The 26651-nt window shown below is 43.9% G+C and overlaps 1 protein-coding gene across 3 annotated transcripts in view; it reads left to right on the forward strand.

Moving 5' to 3' along the window:
• LOC135915920 (cationic amino acid transporter 2-like) overlaps positions 1-26651 on the forward strand; it is a 146813-nt gene that overhangs the window by 37192 nt on the left and 82970 nt on the right. For 2 of the 3 annotated variants that reach the window (XM_065449109.1, XM_065449110.1), the window contains exon 2: positions 19465-19614. In XM_065449109.1, coding sequence (XP_065305181.1) covers positions 19465-19614 — 150 coding nt within the window. Of the gene's footprint in view, positions 1-9016; positions 9148-19464; positions 19615-26651 lie in introns of those variants that run through there. The other variant, XM_065449111.1, reaches the window with a different exon arrangement.

Below are 26651 nucleotides of genomic sequence, written 5' to 3' on the forward strand. Positions count from 1 at the left end.
ATGTATAAGATCCCTCTCAGTTGTGGGCGTTTATCCGACAGACTGGCGGATGCCTTAATTATCGTTTACGAGAGCATGCGCATTCCGTGGATGAGGCTAGGGCTTCAAATCGGCCAGTTCACTGTCGTAGTTGCAAATGCGTTTCTCAGTTCAGCCATACAGATTATAGGAAGAAGGAAAGGACAGCTTGAAATAGATAATATAGAGGCAGTGGCTATATTACGTTCGCAACCGGATGAATGCGTGAGTTCCCCTACAGTTTGTTTTGCAAAAGAACTGAGGTTTCTTGCCATGCGAGTCCTTTGTTGCATTCTTCTATTTATATCTTGCGCCATCATTTCCATTAACGAGCGGTTTTGTCGCCTTTCAGGGTTCTGTTATCAATTTTTTCTCCTTTAGATGTACCAGGCATTAGACGCAGTTTAAATTAATATTTTTCATTGCTGATTTAGTTTTCTACTTGATAGTCTTGTTTTCTGAAAGTATGAGATTTTCAACGACTATAACAAAATTGGTGACCTAAATAATCCCCTTACGAGCAGTCGCTGGACTGATTTTTCTTCTAAATTCAACAAACCTAATCAAATTCGGTGCGCCGAGAAAAACTTCTTCTTTCCCGTGTATTTACATATGAGCCCCCGAGCTAAAGCTTCCTCTTGAGTCAAGACCATGACAACACACTGAACTCGGGTAGCCATTTGTTACGTCTCAAGACGGCGATGAGTATTCCTTAACCGTTTTCCACGAGGCAGTCCTATCAGCGCGCGCCCATACGCCGCCGGGGCCCGACATAGTCTGTGACGCGCAAACAAAGGAGCTCACTTCGAGGTGACAACTACCGCAAAGATCACTCTTTCTGAACGTGACCCTGACAAGCTGAAGTAAATTGAAAGGGGCCAACGTCGAAAGCTACCGTGGGACCCGCTTCGACCTCGAATTCCGAGACTGCTACGCGCTTGCGCCATATGCGGTGGCAAAGGTGCAATGTAGGAGGTGAGAGAGAGAGAGAGAGCAAACGATAAAGAAACGTAGGTAGGTTAACCAGGACTGAGCCCGCTTGGCTACCCTACACTATGGAAAGGGAAAGGGGAAGGAAAGAATAAAAGAAGAAAGTCCACTTGGGATATCATTCGGTCACTCAGTCCGGATCACAGACGCTGACTCAATCCGGTAGCTTTCAAATATCGCAGCAGCGCTTTTGTGGCCTCTTGTAGCTGCGATATGCGAGACCATGGTCCCAAGATCTTGTTCAAGGTGAACGGCTTTCTATCTAGCTGATTGAGAGCTGAGCAGAGGTCTGCCTTTCATTTTCAAAAGACATTGCACTCGGCGCTATCAACCATTCCAGTCAAAAATGTTTATGCATTGGTGAATGCGACGCCCAAGCGTAAGCGGCACAGCACTGTTTCTTCATTACGCGGAAGCCCTGGTAACAGCCGCAATTGCATAGATGGATCGAGGGAATGCAATCGATGTTGAGTGAATTCAGGTGTGTGCCGCTTTTCCAATGTCCTACGGTGCGCTGGCTTGCCTAAGTGTTGGGCTGCGTCAGTCCGCGATAAACGTATCGAAAGAAGGGTTGCTTCTTCGTGTGCTTTCCTAGCAGCTTCGTCAGCGATGTCATTGCCGGAGATACCGCAATGGCCAGGCAGACACTAAAACACGACGTCGTGTCCTTTCATGATCATGTGATGGTGCATTTCTCCTATCTCCGACACGAGTTGTTCACATGACCCGCGACGAAGAGATGACAGAAGACATTCTAAGGCCGCCTTTGAATCGCAGAATATTGCCCACCGATTAGCCGGTTGGTTATTAATATAATCAACGGCACCTCGGATGGCAACAAGCTCCGTATCGGTCGATGTTGTCAAGTGAGAAATCTTGTATCCGATGCTTAGTGATCGTGATGGTATAACCACTGCGCCGGTGGAGCTGGTCTGAGTGTAAGAGCCATTCGTATATATGTGGATTCGGTCAAAGTAGAAAGTATGCAAACAATCCAGAGCTACTTGCTTCAAGGCCGGGGTAGGCAGGTCGGTCTTCTTTCTTATCCCTGGAACCGTAAGATTCACTTGACTGATTCGAAAACCAAAGCTGAGGTTGAACGCGCTGAGGATGGTATGGAGGCACGATGGATGCTGACCTTGTTGGATAAGGACGCCTGTGGTCGTCGTTCTGGCATGTTCATGTTATGGCAGCCCATGTTCGTCATGATTCACGGACTGCATCCGTGAAACATGACGAACATGGGCTTTAAGTGTTTCGGTACTAATGTAAGTTGTTACGAGATGGTTTTGAGCGATTATAATGGTTGAAGCGCTCCGCGGAAGGCCAAGGCAAACACGTAGTGTCTGCGCCTGTACGCTCTGAAGTTCTCGAACATTTGACTTGCATGTTTTAACAAGCACGGGAGAGCTATAGCGTAGGAATACGATGAAGTGTTCGATATAACTGTATGGAGCCCACTGACGATCCCCATGTTTTGCCCGCGATGAAGTTGAAGACGTGAACAATAGATGTGAGCTTGTTAGCACTAGGTCGCGGGATCGCATCCCGGCCACGGTGGCCGCATTTCAATGGGGGCGAAATGCGAAAACACCCATGTACTTAGATTTAGGTGCACGTTAAAGAACCCCCAGTAGTCGAAATTTCTGCAGTCCTCCACTACGGCGTGCCTCATAATCAGAAAGTGGTTTTGGTAATTTAAACCCCATTATTTAATGTGAGCTTGAGGGCTCCAAGAGAGGTCCCGGTCTACAATGACGCCCATAAACCGATGATTTCTCTTGTAGAAGATCGGCTGACCATTGCTGCATACTGGATAACGAGTCATCGCTTTTCTCGTAAAAGTGACTAACGCACATTTTTCTGTTGAGATGGTAAGGCCTTGTGTGTGAAGATAGTCAGATGCCTGTGTTGCTGCTTTCTGTAGCCATGCGCGAACCTGCAGGCGAGTGACCGCCGATGTCCAGATGCAGATGTCGGCGTAGATGGAGACATTCACTGTTTCCGGCAGGGATTCGGCCAGCCTAAGAAGCGCGAGGTTGTAATGTATAGGGCTTAGAACACCGCCTTGGGGAACGCCTCGGCTGCTGATAATCACTTCCGAGATTTTTGCTGTTCTACAGATGGAAGTAGATCGACGACACTATCAATCGATGAACGACGGCGTCGAAATCCCGCCATAGACACGGTAAATTTTGTGGTGTTCAAGGTACCATTCGAGACGCATGAGGATCATACTTTCCATGAGCTTCCCGACGCCGCTGACAAGAGCTATAGGCCGATAGGATGCAAGTTCGAGCGGTGACTTTCCTGCATTTAGAAGTGGTATCAGGCGGCTGCGTTTCCATTCCTGTGGGACGACACCATCTTGCCATGAACTATTAAAAAGGCTGAGGAGTTCTATTCGTACTTCTCGACCTAGGTCGCGCAAAGCAGTCTATGATGTTCCATCGGGCCCCGGTGAAGACGAACACCTACAGAGCAGCATAGCAGCTTTTAACTCTTCCATAGAGAATGGAGCATCCATACTTGCATCTCCTGGGCCGGGGATGTTGCCTAAAGCCATGTCAGGGACTAAAACTGTGCCGCCGGCGACTTTCGCACAAAACTCCTCTGCAACGTCTATCTCACGGCGGTTTTGATAGAGAGCAAGGGCGTTAAAAGTGTGTCGTTGCTGGGGATTTGAGCAAAGACCTCGTAGGGTACGCCTCACACGGGACAATAGCTTTGGGAGGTCCAGTGAGTTATAAAAGCATTTCCATCTTTGAACCACTGGCTTATCCATTCGGCGTTTGATCTTCTTTTGCATGCGCCGAGTTTCTCTGAGGTCAAGAATTGACTTCGTGCGCCTGTACGTGCTTTCATCTCGGTGACGTAGTACACGAAGCCTTTCCAATTCAATGTCATTTTCTGTACGCTTTGATGAATGTGTGAAGCAGCGTGTACAATCTTGCACTGCGTCTGCAATTATGTCTTCTAATCTGCGTGCGATATTTGTCGTGCGTGTGTCTTCTACACGATCTTGAAAGACTGGTCAGTCGATTTGGCGAGACACGACCGGTAATGCGGCGTCTAGTCCATCGACTGTCACATAGGTCGGAATATGATCACTTCCATGGGTTTCAGTATCAATGAACCACTGCACGCTCAAAGTCGGGCAACGTGACACCAAAGTCAAGTCAAGGCAGCTGCTGTAAGTTGTTCTTCGCAGAAATGTCGGGCTTCCGTCATTTAGAAGACACAGGTTGTGGCCTGATGCAAAGGATATTAGTGACCTGCCCCTCGAATTTATCCTGGAGCTTCCCTATATATGGTGGTGAGCGTTGAAGTCCCCTGTTATTATCCAAGGACCGGGAGTAGCAGTCATAATAACTTCCAGTCTTTTGCTATCAAACTGACTTGTTGGGGAAAGGTAGATACCAATAAGAGTAAAACACAGCTTCTTTTTCACAGTAACACAGACGTATTGGTTACTGTCGTGTGGCGCTACGTGTTGGGGAAAATACGTAAGGCCCTTGCGAATGTAAACCAGAACCTTACTACTGCGGACACACGTGTTTGGAACCAAAGGTTCATGTCCTGATAGTCTTATGGAGGCTAAGTTCGGTTCACAGATGAGCAGTATAGAACAGTGGTTTTCAAACACGACCTGTCGAAAATCCGAAATACGTGGCCTCAGACCTCTCGCATTCCATTTGAATATGGAGGCACTTCTGACATCATCCCGGAACGATCGCTGTTGTCGATGAACCATGGTTCTGCTGTAGAAGTTTTCAAGCACTGGATTTCTGAAGGCTCGCCAGAACCAGATTGATGGCATCCAGCACTTTCAATGCACATCGAGCTGTTGGTGTCTGTAGCTTGTCCAGAACACAAATAGCACTCACCAGAGAGCTGATCATGACAACAATTTGTTGATCTTGGTCCGTCAATTTATCAGGAACATACTCAGGGTCCCCTGCTGTAGAAGTATGATTTCGCTCAGTAGGGACATGTAGCCTCGGAAGTGCAGGCCAAGCGTCAGCAGCCGTGTTGTTCGATGCACCTTTGTCCTTTGAGCTGACTGCGTTTGGCCTGGGCGGAACAGTGGGTGGTAATGTACGTGGGTGGCGTTCTGCAGAGGCTTTGGAGGCTCTTGATCGACGTCGGCGACGTCACCGTCGTCGCTTAACAGATGTTGCTGCTTCTCGGTAAGACGAGTGGTCTAACCATTTGCTTCAATATTAGCGGTTCCTTTCGAATCAAAGGGCATTCCTTCGAGGATGCATCGTGAGGGCCACTGCAGTTTGTGCACTTCAGTACACTGGCCTCGCACGTGTTAGTGGTGTGGGGCCCGGTACAGCGAGAACAGACGGTAGTGTTGCACACACTACAAACATGGCCAAGCTTTATGCACTTCCAGCACTGCAGCGGTTTTGGTATAAAGGGGTGAACTGCGTGTGGCAAGTGGCCCACTTTTACATGCGATGGGAGGGATTCGCCCTTAAATATGACATTAACACACCGTTACGTGCCGAGATGAAACGCGTTTGTGGTGATGCTGTTTTCTGTGGGTGGCTTGATTAATATTGACAAATCGGAGTCGACAATGGTCTCGTCAGCATAGTAAATTACGCCAGTACTAACTTCTTTGCCCAGCGGAATATGAGCGCGGACTTTCATCCCGTTAAGTTCCGTGACTTTGCGCAAGTAATCCAACGCAGCCGCGTTTTCTACGTCAATCGCTAGCACGTTCTTACGGGTGTTCACTCTGATGTCTTTGATTTCACTCGGAACCAGCGCCTCTAGATGTGAAGACACGGCTTGCCTGTTGAGGCGTCGTAGGCTATCAGTGGCGAGAGCTGGCGCGAACAGGATGGCGAGCTCCTCGGTATCCTGCGAAGATCTCACGGTGGGCTCACTCGAATTCGATGATGCGCTGAGAAATCTTCGCTTTGCTTTACGTCTCCGCGCCAGCTCGAAGGTGTCGTCACAAGAATCTTCACTGCTGACATAATACTGCATGGTGTCGTCGCTGTCAGTGTCGCTTTCGGTGCCGTTGCGCTTTCTGGAGGCAGCCGCCGCGGGCACTGCCGAGTCCGGCGTACGCGAGTGAGACTCCATCTCCATCGCAGTTAAGGAGGAAACAGCAGTTCACTGGCAAAGTCTAAGAAATTCACAAAATGAGTAGAGCTGGAAGATTCAATGATTGTGAATGGGCGAGATACAGTCATCACATTCCCTAGCCTAGTCGCCTGGGGAAGACGACCGTTTTAAAAGTGGATACCTTTGGTGCAGAGAGGTGGTGCTGACGTATCCTGACGTGAACTCAAACCTTTAATACGCTCCTCCATGGAGTGGGTATCTGGAGCCAGTGTAAATAACGTAAAATAAATCCTTTTTTCCTTCATTCTTACTACCGGACTGTACTCATCAATGGGCTCAGTGGATTCCTGGCCCAAACGCCACTTCGATCCGCAACACATTGCTTGCCCTAGACCGATCCGAAAGTCGACCATGGTTTGCGCTAGCAAGTACTAACATAAATGTGTAGCGCTCTTCTCGGTATTTGAACCCGATCGAGATTCGTTTCTTACGTGTGATCATCCTTGTTTAGAGGCGTTAATTCTCATTGGTGAAGTTTTGATTGATTGATTGATTGATTGATTGCATAATTATAGAATCAGGCCCTTACTACGCGTCATATTGACCTACCTATGCGAGTACAATGGCTTTGAATTTTGGTCAGAACTGCTATTGGGGGCGAACTGCACCGCTAAAAAAGCTGGCGCCGCCGTCGGCGCGACTTGGCATGAGGGATCGCGTGGATACAGCGGTCGCGTCGGCTGCTTCGGAAGCGCCGAAACGAGCTGTTGGATTGGAGAACCATCCTTAAATCGAGCTCGAGGCAGAATACAGAATGTTAATTAACAAAACAACAAATTAAAAAAGATATTAGTGGAGCAAGCACATTACAAACAAGGCCTCTTATATGGTGTGTGTGCTTTTCCGCACTTTACAACAATGCCAATCTTTGGCCTTGCTTCTGTTTACACTTTCGTCTCGACATCACAAAAGTGATATTGAGATTTTTCTGTTTGACTGGATAATTCGCAATAACATATAGGCCTTGCCGTCACTATACAAAATCCAGTGACTTTACGTAGTCGTAGTTCGGGAAAACGAAATAGCACTGCAAAGGCGTACAAGAGAGAGAGAGAGAGAGAATGAAGACGAAAGGCATGGAGATTAACCAGATATGAGTCTCCGGTTTGCTACCCTACACTGGGGATGAGGGATATGGGTTAGAGAGATGAGAGGAAAGCGCAAGAAAAAGCAAAAAAAGAAACACGCACACATGGAGAGACACACACACAAAATGCGTTCCAGGTAAAGGCGTTCGCAAAGGCCGGCAGATCTCAAAAAGCGCAATAGAACTTGCACGGCCTTCTGTGACGTTAGCTCCCTTCGATGTTGTAGAATTTTTTTGGATAGCGGTTGGTCGTCCAGTTGGTCAAGTTCGTGGCGAAGGCATTCCCTCTGTGGACCGTACTGCGGGCAGGCGCACAAAATATGGCTAATTGATTCTTCATGGCCGCAGTGGTCACAGGTTGGGGTGTCGGTCATCCCTATGCGGAAGACATAGGCTTTAGTAAAGGCAATGTCCAACCACAGTCGATGCAAAAGCGTGGCGTCTCCACGGCGAAGCTAGCTGTGATTTCTTAAAATGGGGTCGTTCCATTGTGACACGGTGTACTGCCGAGCAAGCAGGCGGAGCTTCCGTGCTGCGTCAGTTCTGGAAAGTGGAATTGGGACGTGGTGCTCCTCAGTATGGGCTGAACAGGCAGCTTTATCGGCCTGTTCATTGCCGATAATCCCGCAGTAACTTGGAAGCCATTGGAAAGTTATATTATGGCCTGCATCACTTGTATGGTGTAACGTCTCTGTAATGTGAAATATTATACAAAACAAGCTGCAAAAGTTGGAAGCTGTTAATTGCAGTTGCCTATGCCTGTTTATGAAGGCACGCCGCAAGTTGTTTAGCAATAGTACAGTGGTGTTCTTGCACAACATACGCATAACTGTACACGTTACTTATGTATGTGAATTTTTTTTCGTTATTTTTGGTTGGCCTTGTTGATACTACGCTACAATATACGCAAAAGACGTATATAATTGCAAGCTGTATTTCTTATTACAATTTTTTATAATCGCACCATGCGACGTAATTAAGTACGTTGACATGTGCATATGAAGGAATGTTGGTAGGCGTCGTGAGACTGGAGGGACTCTAGGGAAAACAGGGGGAATGCAGGAGCTGAAAATTGAAGCCGATGAGCAAAACGTGAACAAGGTGAAAGTGGGACCTAACGTTTCGACAAATGGACTTGTCGAAACGTTAGGTCCCGCTTTCACCTTGTTCTCGTTTTGCTCGTCGTCTGGAGGAACTCTAGTATTCGAGGGAATGTTCAATGTACTATACGCAATCATGTTTCTTTTATTTGTGCTTTCGATCACGTGATATAGTGTTCAAGAGCTCGCCCTTTTCACGACCTCTACGTATGTACGAACGGCTCTTAGAATAGACCAGAATAGCTGACCTCGTTAAACTTTACTTTCTTTTATCATACAAAGAACACAGAACGTAGATAGCGCTTATCTAGTCATTGGCACGTCTACGCACGGGTTCGCAAGTGTACATTTTGTGGACATTTACCAGTGATTTTCCGTCTTAGTTTCCAAGCCAGCATACGTCAAAACACTGAGGAGCCTGGGTACCACACTACGCACAAAAATATCTTTTTCCATGTCCGCATGTTTGTTGTTGCTCGGATTTTGAAAGGCCAGCAAAGGTGAATCCATGCTGAATCCCCCATTGTTGCGGCTCAGATAGCCCACGTTGACCCGAGTTACGATAACGTTGATAGGGTGCACGCACAGGTGAAACCGAAACTGCAACTTGTGGTCAAGAGCTCTTATCGTGACGTCAGCTAGCGGCGCCTAGCGTGTTCGCTTTAAGTTAACCTCAGGTCGCCGTTCTCGCACTCATTACTGTCCGTTGTACGGGTCCGTAGGGGGACGCCTGTGAGGAGGCGTTTTGGAGGTATTCTCAAGCGAAGTCGCGGCTCACGCTCGGCTGTCGCTGCCTGTCACATATTGGTGAGTAGTTTCGCTGAGTTGCGTATTGTGAGAACTACATCCTTGTTGGTTTCGGGTTCGATTGTTAGGTTCGGTCACGCATTCGGTGGTTTTCTCGCAACCTGTCACCCTGTCAGGTGCTTGCGGAGTCTTCCCTTTCATTTTCACGTGATTTGACCTCGGTCCGATTGCTGCACTCTCCGGTAATCTTGCGCGGGCTTCGCGTATCTCGATCGCTCAGAAGGTATCAGGGTAAAGGCACTAAGTAACAGCGACGTTCGCGCTGCGCTCTTGTTTCGTGTTGCCGATGAGCGCTAATTCGGCTCGCACGAAGCGCATCAAAATAAGCATAACGTATGCCTGCGCTATTCCCAGCTGACACGTCGCGTCGTGGACGTCGCCTTCATCCGAGGAAACGCCTGCGTGGTTACGGAGTTTCATGGTAGTAGTAATAATGCATGACAGTCTGACCTATGTGGGCATGCTTTCCTTGAATGTCTTCCTTGAACATGTCTTGTCATTTTAGTATTACCTAAACGTATGTAATCTAGCACCAGGCCATGTGGCTAACTTTGTATTTCTAAGGAAAAAAAAACTTTCCACCCATTTATTCTCTTGGAAGTAGTGCTCCGTCGCTTTGTGTATTTATTTTTTAATTGTAATTCTGCTTTTGTGTACAGCGTAGTGCTTTTCACTTGTACTGGTTCCTGTCTGTTCACTGAACAGAATAAAGTTCTATGCAAGCTCGCTGCTGAAGGACTTGAGCTTAAACACCTGTTGTGTTCCCTGCTACACTTAAGTTTGTCTAGATAAATGTGCAGGCTTTGTAAAAGAAAGCACTCAATCAGCCTTGGAGGACCTGGATATATCTATTTGGTAGAAAGATCTAGTGTGTGGAGCCTGCCGGTCACTTGCAAAGCAAGTGCGCATGTTGTTAGTTAGCACAATGTCTGAAAAAACTACTGGTAGGATACATATTTTGGAAAAATGATTCATTTTTTATGTGTAATTGTGATAAAATGATCGAACGCTGTGAAGAAGTCAGTAGACAAGAAAAAAAAAAACTGATTTTGCTGTGAAGATCTTACAAGTATTGCAAAGTTTATGTGCATGTAAAAAAAAAAGGAAGCGTAAATTAAAGTATGAAATGGTGCCATTCTTGGCTTGTGCAGGACATGCATCCTCTCATTTGCTTGTTCACTGTGTGCAGTCAGGTTGAGGATTTATTACAGCGTTCAAGAGAACACTCGACCACCTTAAAGCAGTTGCAGTGACTATTGCATGTGCTCTGTGTTAACATCTTGCATTGGGTAATAGACTATTTTCGGAATAATGAAGCATGTTTCTGATATCGGTTAGTTTTGCTCTTTAAATTGAGCCCTGCCTAAAGGTTCCAAATGACACCCACATATTTTTTAATACTTCTTCCTTTTCAGATGTCGCATAACGTGAACAACTTCTTACTGTACCTGGTTTGGATTAACAGATTGATGCCATTATGCTAAGCTAGCCACTAAAATTCATTTCTGGACCAGGTCAGTTGTGGGAAGCAAGATAGCCATCTCAAATCAAACCCATACAACTAACCCATTTGAATGAAAAATAGTTTGTGCATAGTTGTGCACATTTTATGAGATTACAAATTTTGTCATTAGTTAAACACAGTAAAAAACACTGTCATAATCATCAATTACAATGCTGCCTTGCATTAAGTAATGGTGGCAGCTTATCAACTGTCCCTGTATCTGACGAGATGTATTTTTGAGTCACTGGTTCAGAAATTTCGAATGATCAAATTTCCACGTCGCCTAGACTGAATGCGAAAATATACATAAAATTACCTTTTTTTTTTGCAAAGAAGCTTGATCACCAGCCTTCCCAAAAGCCCTGAAAAGGGACTAAAGAATTTTGCAAGACTGTAGCATTGAGTTCAGATTCACTCTTAATTGCAGGAGAGCGGATAACCTGGCCACTTGGTATAGACTCGTGGTGTCTTGTTCTTTCTTTGTTGTGTTTGCGCTTCCAATGAACCATGACTCGCTCTTAATTAACATGTCTGATTGTTTCCTCGAGTAACTTTTCTGTCAGTTTGTCAAGTCTATAATGCGACATTATGTGGAGGCTTCGTGTGGCCCGTGGGCCACGAACAACAGCGCCGCCCTTCCTTCTTAGCAGTCTGGGCATTTGGGCTGACCTTGGTAAAAGAAAAGTTGCCACTAATGTTGTGCGCCTCTAGACATGATACAATTTCCTGCTAGTAGTTGAAGAAGAGTGTCGTGGTTAAGATGCATGTCGACAAACCATACAAGTACATTCCACATGTTATCTTTGGCCGTTTCATTGTGGTCGCACCAGTCATCAGTGTTAGACAATTGCACTTTTGAAAGAATGCCTGCAGATATGGACCAATGGACCTCATGGCACGTGTCAGATGTGGGTCATTGTTACACTATACTGGGTCCTGGGAACGTACAAACGAGGGCAGTACTGATAAGTGCAACTATTTGGGGATATGTGCAGTATGATGGCTGAGTGGCTGTGGTGTTCTACTGCTGAAAACTAGTTCACAGGTTTGATTCCTAGCTGCAGTGGCCGCATTTCAATGCGGGCCTGTGGCAAGAAGCTTGTGCAGCTAAGAATCGGTGTCCACTAACCCTCTCTGGTACAAATCTTGCTACTGAAGTTAGAAATTTGCTTAACGTGTCTGAATGAACAGGCAAAAATAAATAAAACATCTGTGGACTTTTTTTTCTTCTTTGCAACGTGTCAATGGCTTTTACCACGAATTCTGAGCAATTCAAGGCATCGGAGACAGCGTTTAGTTCTTCGAACTTCTTAATTCCTAATCATGACTATAGGAAGTATGGGTGCAAGGTACTTGAAGACCATTTGTGTTCCACCAACTGCAACTGATATATCTTAGGCCACACGCTCCAAAGATATTGCGCAGATGGTTAACTTCAGCTTAGTGTGACGCTTGGACATTTGTGAAATATAAGGAAGAATCGCGGTTATCTGCCACACGAAATTGTCAAGTTATATTAAAGACGGTCAGATTTCCAAGATTAATTTTCGCTTGTTTTTCTCTATATTGGATATTTGTTGTGAAGCATTACAATTCCTCCAGTAATTATTGGCCCCAAAAGTGTTAGTGTTTCGGGCAAGTGAAGTTTACCTGGAGCCTCTTACTGTAGGAACTATAAACCTAGGTGTCACTTCAGGATATTAAATCATATTTGTTTGGTCATAATATCCCCAAGGCTTAAACATATGTATAGCCTTTTTTAGATTGGATACAAGTTTTTAGTCCAGCACTGTCCTCTCTGCTTCTTGTCCTCCTGGATTCTATTCTGGGGGTGGTAGGCTCAAGACCACACTGCAACTCATTTTGCTACTCATTTTGCAAATCATTTTGGCTATTCTACTTGCATAAGCACCATTGTTACTTTTTTTTTTCTAATTTCTAGCTTGTCAGCTACTTATCCTATGTGCATTTTCTGTCTTGTAACTATCAAGTATTTGTATTGAATGATAGAGAATGGGAACCTAGTACTTTTGCTTGTTCCTGTTAGCCGTCATTATGTCCTGTTATGAGTGATGACTAACACTGATAAAGATGTTTAGTAATCGCTTATCCCATAACGTGCCATTTATTTCATCAGCAGTCGCAGCTTTGCTGAACACAGGCTGATGCTGACGAACCTGTGTTTTGTTCAATCGATTGCTCGTCTAGTAAGTTGTACATCTATTGCTCAGGTTTCTGTACAGTGGTCTTTACTTGAGGGCCTGTGCTTAGTAACTGCATCACTTTAGCTCAAAGCTGGTTCATACCACCTCTGAGCATTTTATAGTGAATAGACCAAGCGTGTAATGTTTTAAGAGACTCGGAGTCATCCTAGCTATCGCATAAAATAGTGGTGCAGTTTCTCACTGGAGCTTTTTGTTTTTAGCTTTTTGCACTGGTTCTTATTTAGTGTACATAAGCCAACTGGTGGCAGCCATAGTATATAAGCATGCATGTAGGCACCTATTATGTAAACTGTGTATTTCTCTCACTTGCGGTTCTGTTTACCTCAGACTGCATCGTAGTCTCGTGTGCCTGCTTGGGACTCAATACGATGTGTGGCACAGCTTATCCTTAAGTTTTGTCTCTGCAAGTTCCCGAGTGTCCCACGCTATATGGGCACCTTGTTCTCTCTTCAGCTCTCCTCGCCTTAAGCTTTCCAAACCTGTAATTAGCGTAAACTTTCTGTTATTGTTACAGTTGTGTAGGGATGTTGGAGCTGTGAAATTTCTAAATGAAACAGTAATAACCTTCCATCAAGGTATGCTGTTTGACAATATTTTCCTATTCTTAAACAATATCAGGTGTTAAATATCCACTCACTAAAAAGATGCACATTGAGCGTTGTTTGTTGAAAGAATTGAATTTGATCGCACGTTGCTTCAAAGGGCCTCTCACCAGGTCTGGCCACTTTGAGCTGACAAGCGCATTGCATACAATGAGCTAACGATCGTGCCTGCTAAGTATTACATCCCACCACGTTACGCGCTTAAACTTCAAACCAAATGCCGTTTGCCCTTCTCCTCGCGGGCGCTGTGCTCCCAGTCATTGAGTCGATGTCGATCACACAAGAGTGTCTACGTACATGGTAGCGCTGCGACGTCACTCAGTGACACATTACTTCAAGCATTATTCAAGGCAACATCAGTTATTTGCTCACTCTATTGCTTCACTAGATGCATTTATGTTTAGAGGAATAATGAAACGCACAAGCCAAACGTCTGCATCTTTTTGTCTTGCTTCATGCTCCAGCAAGAGGTATACTTCTGTTTCGTCTCCTTGTTCCCATGTCATGCAGTCATGTGTGCAGACAATGAAACTAATTTTCTACCGCGTTCCAGCCCTCTCACGCCTGCCTCAGTGTTTGTGATTTCGTGATTGTGGCACTGACTTATACCCCTGATCAGGTGTTCTCATGCAGAGTGTGCAAAATCGCCCGCTGAGTAAAACGAGACAAATGCAACAACTTGCATGTGAGACCGTCACTGGAAGTGCGCTGCTCAGAAAAAACATGCAAGAAAAAAAATGCAAGGCCTGTGACGTATTCGTCACGTGATCCTCCGGTTAATGGACTAATTCGAAAAATTATTGTGGTAGAACACACCTTAGAGGGTATGTAACAACTTCCAGCGTATAATCAAAATATTCTATGTGGCCTGGTGAGGAGCCCTTTAAAGGGGTGCAAACGTTGTGAGATGTTGAAATAGTTTGGATAGCCTGCGAAGTTGTTTCACAAGCTTACTTCAACGATACAAAGAGGAAACATGTTTGCCGAATGACTGGAAATTATTCAAAGAACTCGTGCAGTCCACGCCTTCTGTGCAATGACCAGGGCTCTTCAGCTATAGAACCGTTCACAAATGTTACCACCTGCATTGACCCTAGTAGGCTCCGATAAATATCGCGGAATGTTGAACGGAAATGAATCTTCAACGATATTGAATAGTAGGGGTGTGCAAGTAATTTTTAAAAATGCATTGAATGCTGATCAAACAGCGTCAGAAGTAAATAAAATATTAAATACTTTGGGAATAGTTTTTAAATAATTGGGAATCTTTCCACCATTATTTTAAAATGATGCTTGCATCCAATTAATTACAATCTGAGAGATTCTGCCATCACACTACACATCGAGAAGCGTTTTTTATTAAGAGCATAAATGCAGCGTCTGTAAAAAATAACAAGCAGTTTCTTTGCATACCTGGGACTGTCTGGTCGGTTTGAGTGATCGCTGTTCTAGCTGGAGAAGTGTGGCTCCCTGAGCGACTATGCAACATATCAAGTTAATGCTTACACGGCACACGATTATGAAATTTATCACACTTTTGCTCCAATATTAGGTTTGATTGCGTGCAGTAGACGTTTTCAGCTATTTATTATAATGACTAGAAAGATATTCGTTGTTAGGAACAGTGACCAGAACAATTAAAGAGCTAAATCAAATGGGAGAACATTTGATTCGTTATGCAAAAGTTTCAAATATTTGAAAAGCCCCATCGAATAGTGAATTGAGTCGAGTAACATAGGCTATTCAATTTGTATTTGAAATTAAGATGATTTGCACACCCATACCTTTATCTGAAAAGCAGCATCTTTTGCCATTATGAGATGTCTCAATGTGTGTGTGTTCATTTTAATTAAAAGAAAAGGCAGGGATTGTTGCAGAGCTGCCTCCAGTGCAACCATGATAATCAAGTATGAGGAGCTCTACTTGTGCCAGCTGCACTAAATAATAGCAGGTGATCATGATTATTCGAGTTTTATGATGCATGGGCCAGGGATGGCCAAAGAGCCACAAAAATTAACAGAACCACATAAGGACAGCTGGGGCACAAAATAGGGAGGTGGGGGGAGTCGGGGAAGAATGCTCGGAAGTCAAGTCCATGCCATGATCTTTTTTTTATTGCTGTTGACCTGCACAGAAATTATCTAGGAAACACGTGGCCACTTGAGATGCCCCAGGGTTTCCTCCTTTTGTTAGCTTTGTGTTTTTATCTTTCGGCCAATTCAGTTCAAGTGCAGTAATAGCACACCTCCTGACAAAGAAAAAAAAAACTGCCTTTGTTAGATTACGTTTGTACCCACTGCCTCTGCTTCTTGTTGTACAATGAACTTGGTACAATAAAAAAATATATTCAAAATTGTGCTCGACCGGCACAAATCTGGTAATCTAGGCCGACCCACAATGTCTGCAGTGCATTTTGCCATTCAATTCAAACAAAGCTTACTGTTAGCTTGACTTTTCGACTTCGCAAAGAAGTGCCATGATGCCACAAATGTGATGCCAATAATGTGCACTTCTTATGCATATCATTGGCTTTATGAACAGGCAAAACATACTCATTAATATTGTTACATTTTGATGGGGGCCATCATGAGATGGCGCACCTAATTTTGGCCTTGTGCTTCTGCTTTGAATATGCACGATGTGATAATGCGAGATTTCTCTCTCCACAGAGGAACTTGGGCTCTGACACTATTGTTTTATACTTTAGGCCATTTTTCACGATTTAACCAAAAACTAGACTCTAGGAGGCTGAATTATTGTGATTTGAGCTTATCTGTGTTGCTTTAACAGCACTCACATATGTGTACTTGAACATATATACTGCAACACGCAGAAATTTGAAAACGCTGAACAATGAGTGTATTACTCTAGGTAAACTATGGTTTTGAAAAGGTTAAGGTACATATTGTTTCCTCTGTCCTTGTAAGTGTTTCAGTTTTTTTCTTCAAGAGCACATTAGTGTCTTCCTATATTTTGAGAGGTCATGCCACTGATGATGCTGTATAATATGAGCAAAACATATTTTTTAAATAAACTTATTAAACCAAATATCTGACTTTCAATAGTCAGTTATTCAATGTATTGCTTGTGGCAGTAGTAATTACGCGAGCTTCCCACAGCTCAAGCTTCTTATGGTTCAGGCAAGTGTCTTAAAAAATAGAGTAGTTTGAGTTACTCGCCCTAAGGTATCTGTAGCACTTGTGCTCAACATCAGTTTTGCATAGTGGTAGCATATTTTTTTTTTGCACCTCCTTGCAGTCGAATATATAGTGAAGCCTAGTATTATTGGCTGCTGGAGTTAAATCCTATCTCAACCATAACAATGTAAAGTAAAGAATGTCTCCCACCGAGGCTGCATTTACTTTAGTGCACTAGGCTTGGCCACTTAGTGCAGTAATACTCATTTCATAAGACTGCAGTAAGACTCCTGGGACAGGGCAGTTAAAAGGGAGCACTACAGTAGCAGTTAAAAGGGGAGCACTAAAGTAGGAAGATTTCAGTGGAGGTTAAAAAGGGGGTACCGCTCATTTTTATAGCTGAATAAGCTTTTTACGGCATAGTGAAAGCTGTCATGACCTTGAAACAAAGTGGCAGCCTTGAAAGATGTCTCATTATATTTTGTTACGTCAAACTGTGACTGATTTTCACTGTACTGTCTTTTTGGGTTGCTCCAGTAGTTTTGTTTTTCCATTGTACAGTACAACTTCGTTCATTCAAGTTTGGTCTGATAATGAAAATTGTTCAAATTAAACAAATTTTCAAGTTAAAGAAGTTCAAGCTTGATATAAAGTGCCAAAGCTTATTGCTTAATTGAGCTTTACTGTTATCTGTTCACTACTCTGTTCATTATTTTAAACACTTTTTATTGTAGGATACTTGGTTTCATAGATGCCAGCTAACAAACCTGTTCAGTTTACAGCTGCCTAAAGGGCACCTCTGAACTGAAAATTTCATGCAATGTTTGACACAAGGAGCCTGTTTTGGCAGTGATAACATGATTAAGTCACTATTCAGTCAGCAACCACTTGCTGCCCCGAAGAACCACAATATAGTGCTCAAGTCTTGGCCCATTCCAGTAAATTATTTGGGTATGCATGTCACCTATTCATATTGCCTGATAAAATTTCCATGAAGATTTATTGAACCACAAATTTTTCAAATCTAACTTTTTTAGTAACCTTATAATAAACTACTGGTGCTTTATTTAACACAGGGCATCACAAATTTAGGGGAAGCAAGAGCTGAAAAAGAAAAACCACATAACTGTTTTGCATACAGCATCTCTTGCCAACTCAGTGCGGAGAAACACCTGGAATGTAAAAGATTCTCATACCTTGCAGCAAACAGTACCATGCAGCAGAGTAGTAGGGACCTAAGTGACAGGATTACAGAGTTGTAACAACATACAAAGCAACAAGAGATCTCAGTGCAGGGATTGTGATTGTGTACCTGCTTTTTGTAAATTTAAAGGGACACTAAAGTAAAAAATGATTTCTTCTGCATCAGTAAATTACCGTTCTACAACACCAAAAACGCCACTCTTACAACGATAAGACATTTGATAAGCCAGAAAAAGTGCAAGAACGAAATACAGGTGGCAACGCCTACTTAAGTTCCCGCACCTGGGGGCTGTGACGCCTTCGACTTCGATCGTATCTTCTAGGGCCTACTAATTGCATATAGCGATACAGATTGATTACATTGTGTTCTAAAGGAACCAAATATTAAACATGGCAAGTTTCAGGAACCTTTATTCAGCCAACGTGGCCCAAATGCGAAAACATACTTTGGAATCCCTGACGTCACGCTGACGTACCGGCGCTGGGGTTTCGGCACGAAATTCAAATACTGATACTTGGACCTTCATTTTCTCGTCTAATATTCAAACTATTTTCTTGAAATGACTGCCTGCAGGGTTCTCAAACAATGCTTTATTGGTCTAAACTGATTTATTGTTTCCCTTTAGTGTCCCTTTAACAAGTCAACAACAGGCATTGGGACACCCTGATTGGGCCAATCTTGGAAGCCTTTGAAGTAGCTTGAATGTGTTGGCAAATTGGGTCAGCATTGCATCTTTGTCATTACCATCAAAGGAGCTTGATTTCCTGTCTTGAAGTAACGAAAGCTGTACTGCTTTAGTTCATCTTTGTGGATCTTCTAATACCTTGAGTTGCATAGGTAAAAAAAAAAAAAAAACTTGTACGTCTAAGACACCGAGGCTCTGCAATGGAATTTTTACACCCTTTAGAATTCTTAGGTCTGTTTTGCAACTGTTCGAAATCTACTCAAGACTTTGAAATTGCTTCACTATATTCTTTACTATATATTCTGCTACAATATACCCAAGCCTTCTCAAGTGTTTCACTTTACCCTAGTTTGGCACTTGTGTACACTTTATTACATCTGGCACATGTTCTGGTAACTGCACTGGTTTTGCCAATGCCGGTATCTGGCGGCACGTTTAGACGGCCCTGTGCTGCTGGCTGCTCGTGGTGATGACTTGTAACCAACTTGGGCATCGCCGATGCCCTGGTCATACAGCCTTCTGGACTCCCAGTGCAGGCCACATTGATGGCTGTTCTTTGATTGACATGCGATACAAACCACACCACGGCCACTGCACGAGTACCGTTTTGGAAACTCCAATTAGCAGCCTTGCTTTGAAATTTTTACAATTTAAGTTCATTTATTTTAATTGTCCCAAAGGCTGGATACATTTTCAGTGCATTTGCCCACTCGCTTACTATAGCTGTGTGCTCTCATATGCACTTTTTCTCTTAAGAATTAAAGCTTTGATTGGTAGTTGGCACAGTGCATGGGTATAATACATCGACTCCACGTCTTTGTTGTTGCTATTTCTCTCTATATATTTGTAAAGTCAGCAGGCATAAGCAACCATAAGCAATCTCCACATTACAGTGCATTTGTGGGCTGATGCGATGGCATGTGTTCACATTAGTATGTTTGCATGCACATTTTGTTGCAGTTGCAAGTGAAGGCAGCAAGTCATCAGACATGGCTGATAGCGGGAAATCGTTCCTGTCCGCCCTAATTCGGCGGAAAAGGGTCGGTGTTGACGTTGCCGAGGCTTCGCAGCTCAATCGGTGTCTCTCCACATTTGACCTGACCCTGCTTGGTAAGTTTTTTACCAGGCCGTCATAGTGTTTTTAACCCCTTAAGTGCTCATTAAAGAAAGTGTATAAAAATGGATCATCTTTTTTCACTTCGTATCTATATAAACGTGAACTACCTTGTCTCCTGACTCTGACACATAAGGTTGCTTCTTTAAATCGCATGGTAACCTGGTGATGATAATGGAAGTGGCTGCAGGAAGGTGCATCGTCCTTTTTTCTAAACAGTATTCAACATAAAGGTCCTTGTTCCGGTCCGGGGTTTCCGCATCGGAAAATGAGGAACGGAGTCTTCGTTGTACATGGGTGGCAAAGGGGGTCTATTGCCCAGAGAACAGTTGAAATGCATCCATAATGGCCATTGAAATGAGTTGCCTATCATGAGACATACATGCGCCACTTGCGTGCTAGTCCATGTCATGATTTTCCTTATATATCTCACAGCATCCTTCAATAACACTGTTTAAACACAGAAATATGACAAATAGGGCAGAAAATCTACTTCAACAAACATTGATGCTGACAGAATGTCTACTGGCATCTCTATCGTAAAAAAAAAACACTGTTTCCCGTTCTCCGTATGGAAAAAACTCTTAGAAAAGTTCCGGAATACCGATGACGAGGTAGGCTTATCATAAGCAAACAAATAGCAACAGCTCATGATGAGCTGTGGTCATCAACATTCCTTAGGAGGTGAAAGACCTGTTGATTCAGGCCATGGTGAGCCATCACAATTCAGAACTTCCAAAATCTTACTTGTAAGATGGCAGCATTTGTTCAGCTACGAGTTCAGAAACAGATACAACCTGGTGCTTTGTAGTTTCTGGCCTGCGTTATATATGACCTTTAGTTCAGTTTGTTTTTGCTAGTCTACCTCTGATTCGTTGAAGAAAGTTACGAGTGGCACCTGTGTAGGCTCGATCGCCAGGGCTTTTTCCTAATGCGCTGATGTCACGGGTTCATTTCCCGGCTGCAGCAGCTGCATTTCAAAGGGGGTGCTGCACGCAGCACTAGTGCACTTCAATATAGGATCGCATTAATCCTTGCTGGGCATCTTGGGGCGCTTCTGCCCGCGGCATGCTCTAGTTTTTTTCCAAGGTGAATTAATTTCGGCTTCTGTTAAATAACACCTTAAGGGACGTTAAATTTAAATATTATTTATTGTCCATACATTTCTAAATATTTCACGAGATTTCTTGTAGTTGTCAACACAAAAAATGATTATGCTAATTGGTGATTTTGATAAAAATATTTAGCGTATTAATAAGAACAAAATGTACTGTGGATTGCTCTATGAACAGGATCCTGTAAACCAGTTCACAAGAAGCACTTGAATTTGGATAACATTCAGCCACGCAGGCTTCCCGCACTGGACGCACGCAAGCTGAGAAAACACCATTCTGTAAGCTTTCTCACGCCACATGTCATGTACAAATAAAATGTGACATGAAATTTTAGTTTAACGAACATCGGCGTACTTGCCGACTCTCCCGAATTTTTCATAAGCTCTATCAATTTGGGCTTCAACAATTTTACAAATGCTGCAGCAAGTGTTACGAAGAATAAATTGTTTGCAAAAGCCTCTCAAAAAATGGGGCGGTGCAAAATTGCAAGAAAAGCCATGCCAAGAAGAAAATATGACAGCACCGTCTTTTCCCTCTTATGGTAGGGCAAGACGCTGTATAAGCCAGAGAGTACTTGGTTTGAGCTTGCTTTATTCATAAAAGTTCATAAGCAAGTGAGATCAGCAATGGCAAAATCGCTTCAAGCGAGACTCGCCTACAAACATGTTACTTATCAAATCTGATGTAATTTTGCTGCTGCTCGTGTGCTGCACCTAAGCATAAACAATGGTTAATAAAGTGTGCCTGTGTGTGCTCAGTGCACGTGTTTAAAAAAATGCATGCTATTCCTCGCGTACGCCCTTTCCCCTTCCGCTCCCATATTGTCGAGTTTGCGTGATTTGTTTACACATTGTCAAGTTCACAGGTTGGCAAGTGTGTGTATGAGTGTCATGACCAGGACACGAGGTTATGATTGCTAATTACCTTACGAAAGGCAGGGAGTGAGGGGACATTGTTCTGCAGCATAATTTCGGGCGTGACAAGGTATGCACAGGTGCGTGAATGAAAGGTTAAAGATCCCTATGCGGCCAAGAGAAAGGAAGCGCAGTCGAGGACAGCAGAAGACTAGGTGGGATGATGAAATTAAGAAATTTGCGGGTGCTAGTTTGAATCGGTGGGCTCGGGACAGGGCTAATTAGACATCACAGGAAGAGGCCTTCGTCCTGTAGTGGACATAAAATAGGCTGCTGCTGCTGATGATGATTATGATTATTATTATGATGATGGTGTGCTTGAAAAGCCTTCCGCCTCTACAGTAGCTCTCGTAGCCTTTGTGCTGCATTGGTTTGTTAAACACCGTAATTTGAAGTGGTATGCATAACAGATAGCAGCATTGGTATGCCACATTTTAATACTACCTGTGCTGTTGCTCCTTGTACTGTTAGTTCACACTGATGTGTTCACCTCTCTAGAAGCTACGGTGCTGTTACAATTGGAGTAGATGCATTTCTCAAGGCACAGTGAAAACTGCGTTGTGGTCAGTATCAGTTCTTCAAAGCTGTGCTATGTGCTTAATAACTGCAAGACACAAGCCACTAAGACTTGATATGTTATAGGATGCATGTATCATATTCTGTTCTGCTTCAGGACTTTCTTGAACAGAACTGATTTTTCCAGTATATTTACCATGGCACAAACATTTCACTGTGCAATTAGAAAAAATTGCTTGTTTGAGATGCCATAAAATGAGCATTCTACATGTGTGTTTAGACTGAGTTGCATTATTAGGTAATTTTTATAATGCTTAGAAATGCTGTTTGGTATTCACTGATACCCTCCCACATCAACTTTTCTTTGGACTGAATTGGTCATTAACTTGCATTAGATATCAACATCTAGGCTTTGCGTATAACCTGTTTATGATAGTTTGTAGTAAGTTTATACTTGCTTCACTCATGACATCTTGTAAACAACTTGATCGCAGTTATTCACTCCATTTGTGTAACCACGTTTGAGGTGTCTGCGATGTTACCACAGAAACACCTTTTGTAACAAGTAACACTCGCACTGCTAAGTAATGAAAAAAATTGATAACTTGCATCAACCTTTAATATCACCAGGCCATATGTACCTAGTTGAGTTTTTGCTGAGGGCACAACCGTTTATCCACTCAAAAGACTTCCACAAAACACCTACAATGCAGAAGTTCGATAGCTCTTTATTAGTGGCCCCTGTTTTGCATTTGCATGAATTGGGGCCTAGTTTGTTCGAAGTAGACTTGAAACTGCACAAATGACAGCAGGATAACATGGAGCAAAAGAACATAGCTATTTACTGGCAACAAGGGACTTAATCTCAAGCTTGAAACAACAAAGCATGGAATCAATCGGGAGGAGGAGGAATGACCTTGAAGTGTGATGTGTGTAACACAAGGGGTTTACAGACAATCGACAGTTTCAGCACAGAGAATAACTCAACATTGTTATCAGTGATAGGGCTCGCTCTGATCTCTAGAGCTTGACTCATTCAGCAGCGAAACAAAGATATCAACAGAAAGCAGTTGTTAGTGCAGAAAAGCAATTATCAGTGAAGTACAACAGGATGACTTCCACTTGCACTCTTGTTTTCGATTAATATAATTGTTGATAAGTGCATTGTTGAGCAGTCTGTCTCATGCTTAACACTTTAGCTGTCTGTCTTTGGCCATCTTGCTTGTATTTTCTTTGGGTGTAGTTTGCACAGTGGAAAACGAAACATCCTTTGGAAGTCAGTGACCGTGTGATATCACTTTTCTTTTACGGTCCTGTTTGTGTCATTTGAAGATTAGTTTTTAGGGGTGTGCGAATTCCAAATAGATTTCGAATGTATCATTGAATTAAATCAAGAAAAAAAAAGCCGCATAGCAAATCTGATATAAAAAAGAATTTTCACAATTTAGTGCTTACAAATTTTGGGCAAAAACAAAAATGTGGAGCTGTACTGGCTCGGGAGTCTTCTAGCATTGCATAACGAAAATGTATCAAGCTAGCAATAACATTGGTAATAGAAATCAAGATATACAGTAGTCTGCTCTTATTAAAGGGAACACCAAATTACTATGCAAGCACTAAAAACAGCTCAGTTCTAGTACATATATGATAGTCTGGAAAATATTTTTATGAATAGTATTTCTGCTGAATATGATCAAGTGCTTTTCTCCCTCTGAAACTAATGAATTAATGACATTCTGTTGTACTGAATACCAATGAGGTTCTCAGTTTAATAGTGGACCTGTTTTGCTGCAATCTTTTTTATTGCATAAAGTTTTGCTTTCCAATTTTCCTCCTAAATACAGGATTATCCCAGCTTACGGCAGGTGGGCTATCATAAAGCCAATCTGCGTGACAGACCAATGAACCACGCATCATGTGACTTGACCAGTGGCATTTGGGCACTGTGTGCGATCCACACCTTGGGCAGATGCCGGGAAGGGCTTGCATTGACGAAGTCTGCTACTGCGTCAGATGGGCCGGCCCATCCGTGCCGCAGTCAGCGCTTATTTTCCAGTGAAAATGAAGTGAACTGCTCACTTTGGCAGCATTGCACATGAGGGGCTCCGCAGAGCACGTAACATCGGGCACTGTGCGAGTTCCCACACTGAAGATATCGAATATACTGAATTTTCGAAAAATTGAATGGATTTTCGATTTGTGAATCAAATTATTCTGTTGACTATTCGATTTGCCGATATTCAATATTCATGCACCCCTACTTGTTTTCATTTTTTCTCCCTCCGAGCATCATCGTCTACAATCGTTACAGCCCAAGGGAGAGTGAGAAGGCAGGACCAACATAACGAGTGAAAATTCTGGTTGGTCAGCTTGTGTAGCTGATAGGGGGTTGACCAGCCACTCTAGCCCAGTGTTCGTGGCATTTCACTGCTAATATCAAGCTTGTCGGTTTGTTTTTAGCTGCGGCAGCCACATTTTGATGTAGCCAAATGCAAAAAAAAAAAAGCCTGTGTACTTATATTTAGGTGCACGTTAAAATCGGGTGATCAGAATCAAACCAGAGTTTGTCACTGCGGCGTGCCTCATAATTAGATTGTGGTTTTAGGATGCAAAATCCCACAATCGCATTTTCTTTTTCAATTTTTGAGCAGTGAAGAGATAAAGGTTGGAAAACAGGCGAGAAACAACATGGGCAAGCATGAGGTGAAACATGCAGCAAACAGTCTTGGAAATCCTTGTAACCTCAAAAGAAGGGAGTGGCACTGCTGGCTCCTTGAAGAAGTACCAAAGCAAAACAGAAAAAATTAATGCATAGCTGTGAACCCACTAAGTATGCTGTGAAAGTCAGTTCCTTGAAAAGAAACTCCGAATTCTCTGTGGTTCCACATTTGAAGCTTGTGGGGGTGTCTAGTATATCGCAGAAGTACCTGACCACTCGGATTCGATCTTTGCGAGCCACAGAGCCATGTCAGCCATTGCCTTGTGTACTCTAGCAGGCTGGTGCGTGCACGCATGGGCTGCTATAGTGGGCTATTGAGCGCTACACACGCAATAGAACACAGTATTGCCCTGAGTTAGCAGAAGTTATTTGTCTCTGGCGGCACCAAAAACTGCACAAATGCCAGGTCCCAGGCGAGCACGGGAATCGAAAGGCACCTGCACCAAGGGCAACATGGCCAGAAGGGTTATTTAGATGTTTGCCACGAGGCAGCCCCTACCTGTCCATCAGTGCCTACCAAGAAGTCAATGCAGTGTTCACACAGACTACTGATGGGTCCACAAAAGGCACCCCCCCCCCCCCCCCCCCCCACCACCACCACCACTACCTGACAGGCTGAACTAATGAAAAGGGCCAGTGTCAAATGCTACCGAAGAGCGGAGCCGACTGGATTCCCAGGTTGCTATCCTGTGTCCTATTCTATGCTTTGGGTTAGCGGAGGCTTTGGAGAGGGGGATGCTGTGGAGCATTGCGATAGCATGGACGTGGTATCGCAGTCGATTCAATGATTCTGATCGGCTGCGATACAGTCCTCAGATTCCCCAGTCAACTCGCCTAGGGAAGACGACAGCATTAAAGGCGGAGACTTTTCGTGCAGTGGGGCCGACGTGTCCTGATGGGAACTCGGACGCTTAAAATGCTTAGACATGGAGTGGGCTTCCGTAACTGGAGCCCTGTAACTAATGTCAAATAAACCCTTTTTTCGTTCATTCCTTCAACTAGACGTACTTGTCGATGGGCTTCGTGGATTCCTGGCCCTAACGTCGCCTAGAGCCGCTACAAGGGCGATAATAGAGACGGGCGCCGCTAGCAGGTTGCTGCAAGAAGATACCTTCCCCCGACATGCCTCTAGGAAAAGTCTCCGCGGCTATGCAGCTTGCTTTCACGATAACCAATGAGCCCACATGTCAGAGTTTGGGTAATTTCCATCAGCTTGGGCCTCCGATGAGTGTGGCACGATGCAGTACGACCACGCGCGAGCACTAAGCCCTACTCTTCTGTTTACCATCCGTAAAGTATCGGCACAAGGTACAGGCTTGCCGTATGTGCAAAGGCACCGTAGGCAAGCTCATGTCCAAGACGCAAAGGTGCCGGTGGACGAGAGGAACACGTGTACGTACCCAGTACTGTCCCGGAGAGATCTCTCCTGCGCTTGCTCCCCTGACGGCAATGCCGGCTATGCGAGCACCCCTACCACAAGTGGAAAAGGAAAGGCTTAGGAACGACAGAACTGGTGAATGCCCACACCAAGGTGCCATGACATACTTAATTCCTGCAAGCTGGAAACATTAATACGTTGCAGAAACTTGGGGTGGTGCTCTCATAGCACTGCATATCACCGATGTGTGCACACACACTAGCCGTGCAGCCAAAACACGAGTCCATTATTTGGACACTCAACGAGATATGAGCCGAAAGTTCAGAGAGACCGAATCTGACTTTAGATGATTGTCTGCATGTGAAATTTATTTTAGCTTCATAACTGAAGC

This window comes from Dermacentor albipictus, chromosome 2 (genome assembly GCF_038994185.2).
Source record: "Dermacentor albipictus isolate Rhodes 1998 colony chromosome 2, USDA_Dalb.pri_finalv2, whole genome shotgun sequence".
In the NCBI taxonomy this organism is placed as follows: domain Eukaryota; kingdom Metazoa; phylum Arthropoda; class Arachnida; order Ixodida; family Ixodidae; genus Dermacentor; species Dermacentor albipictus.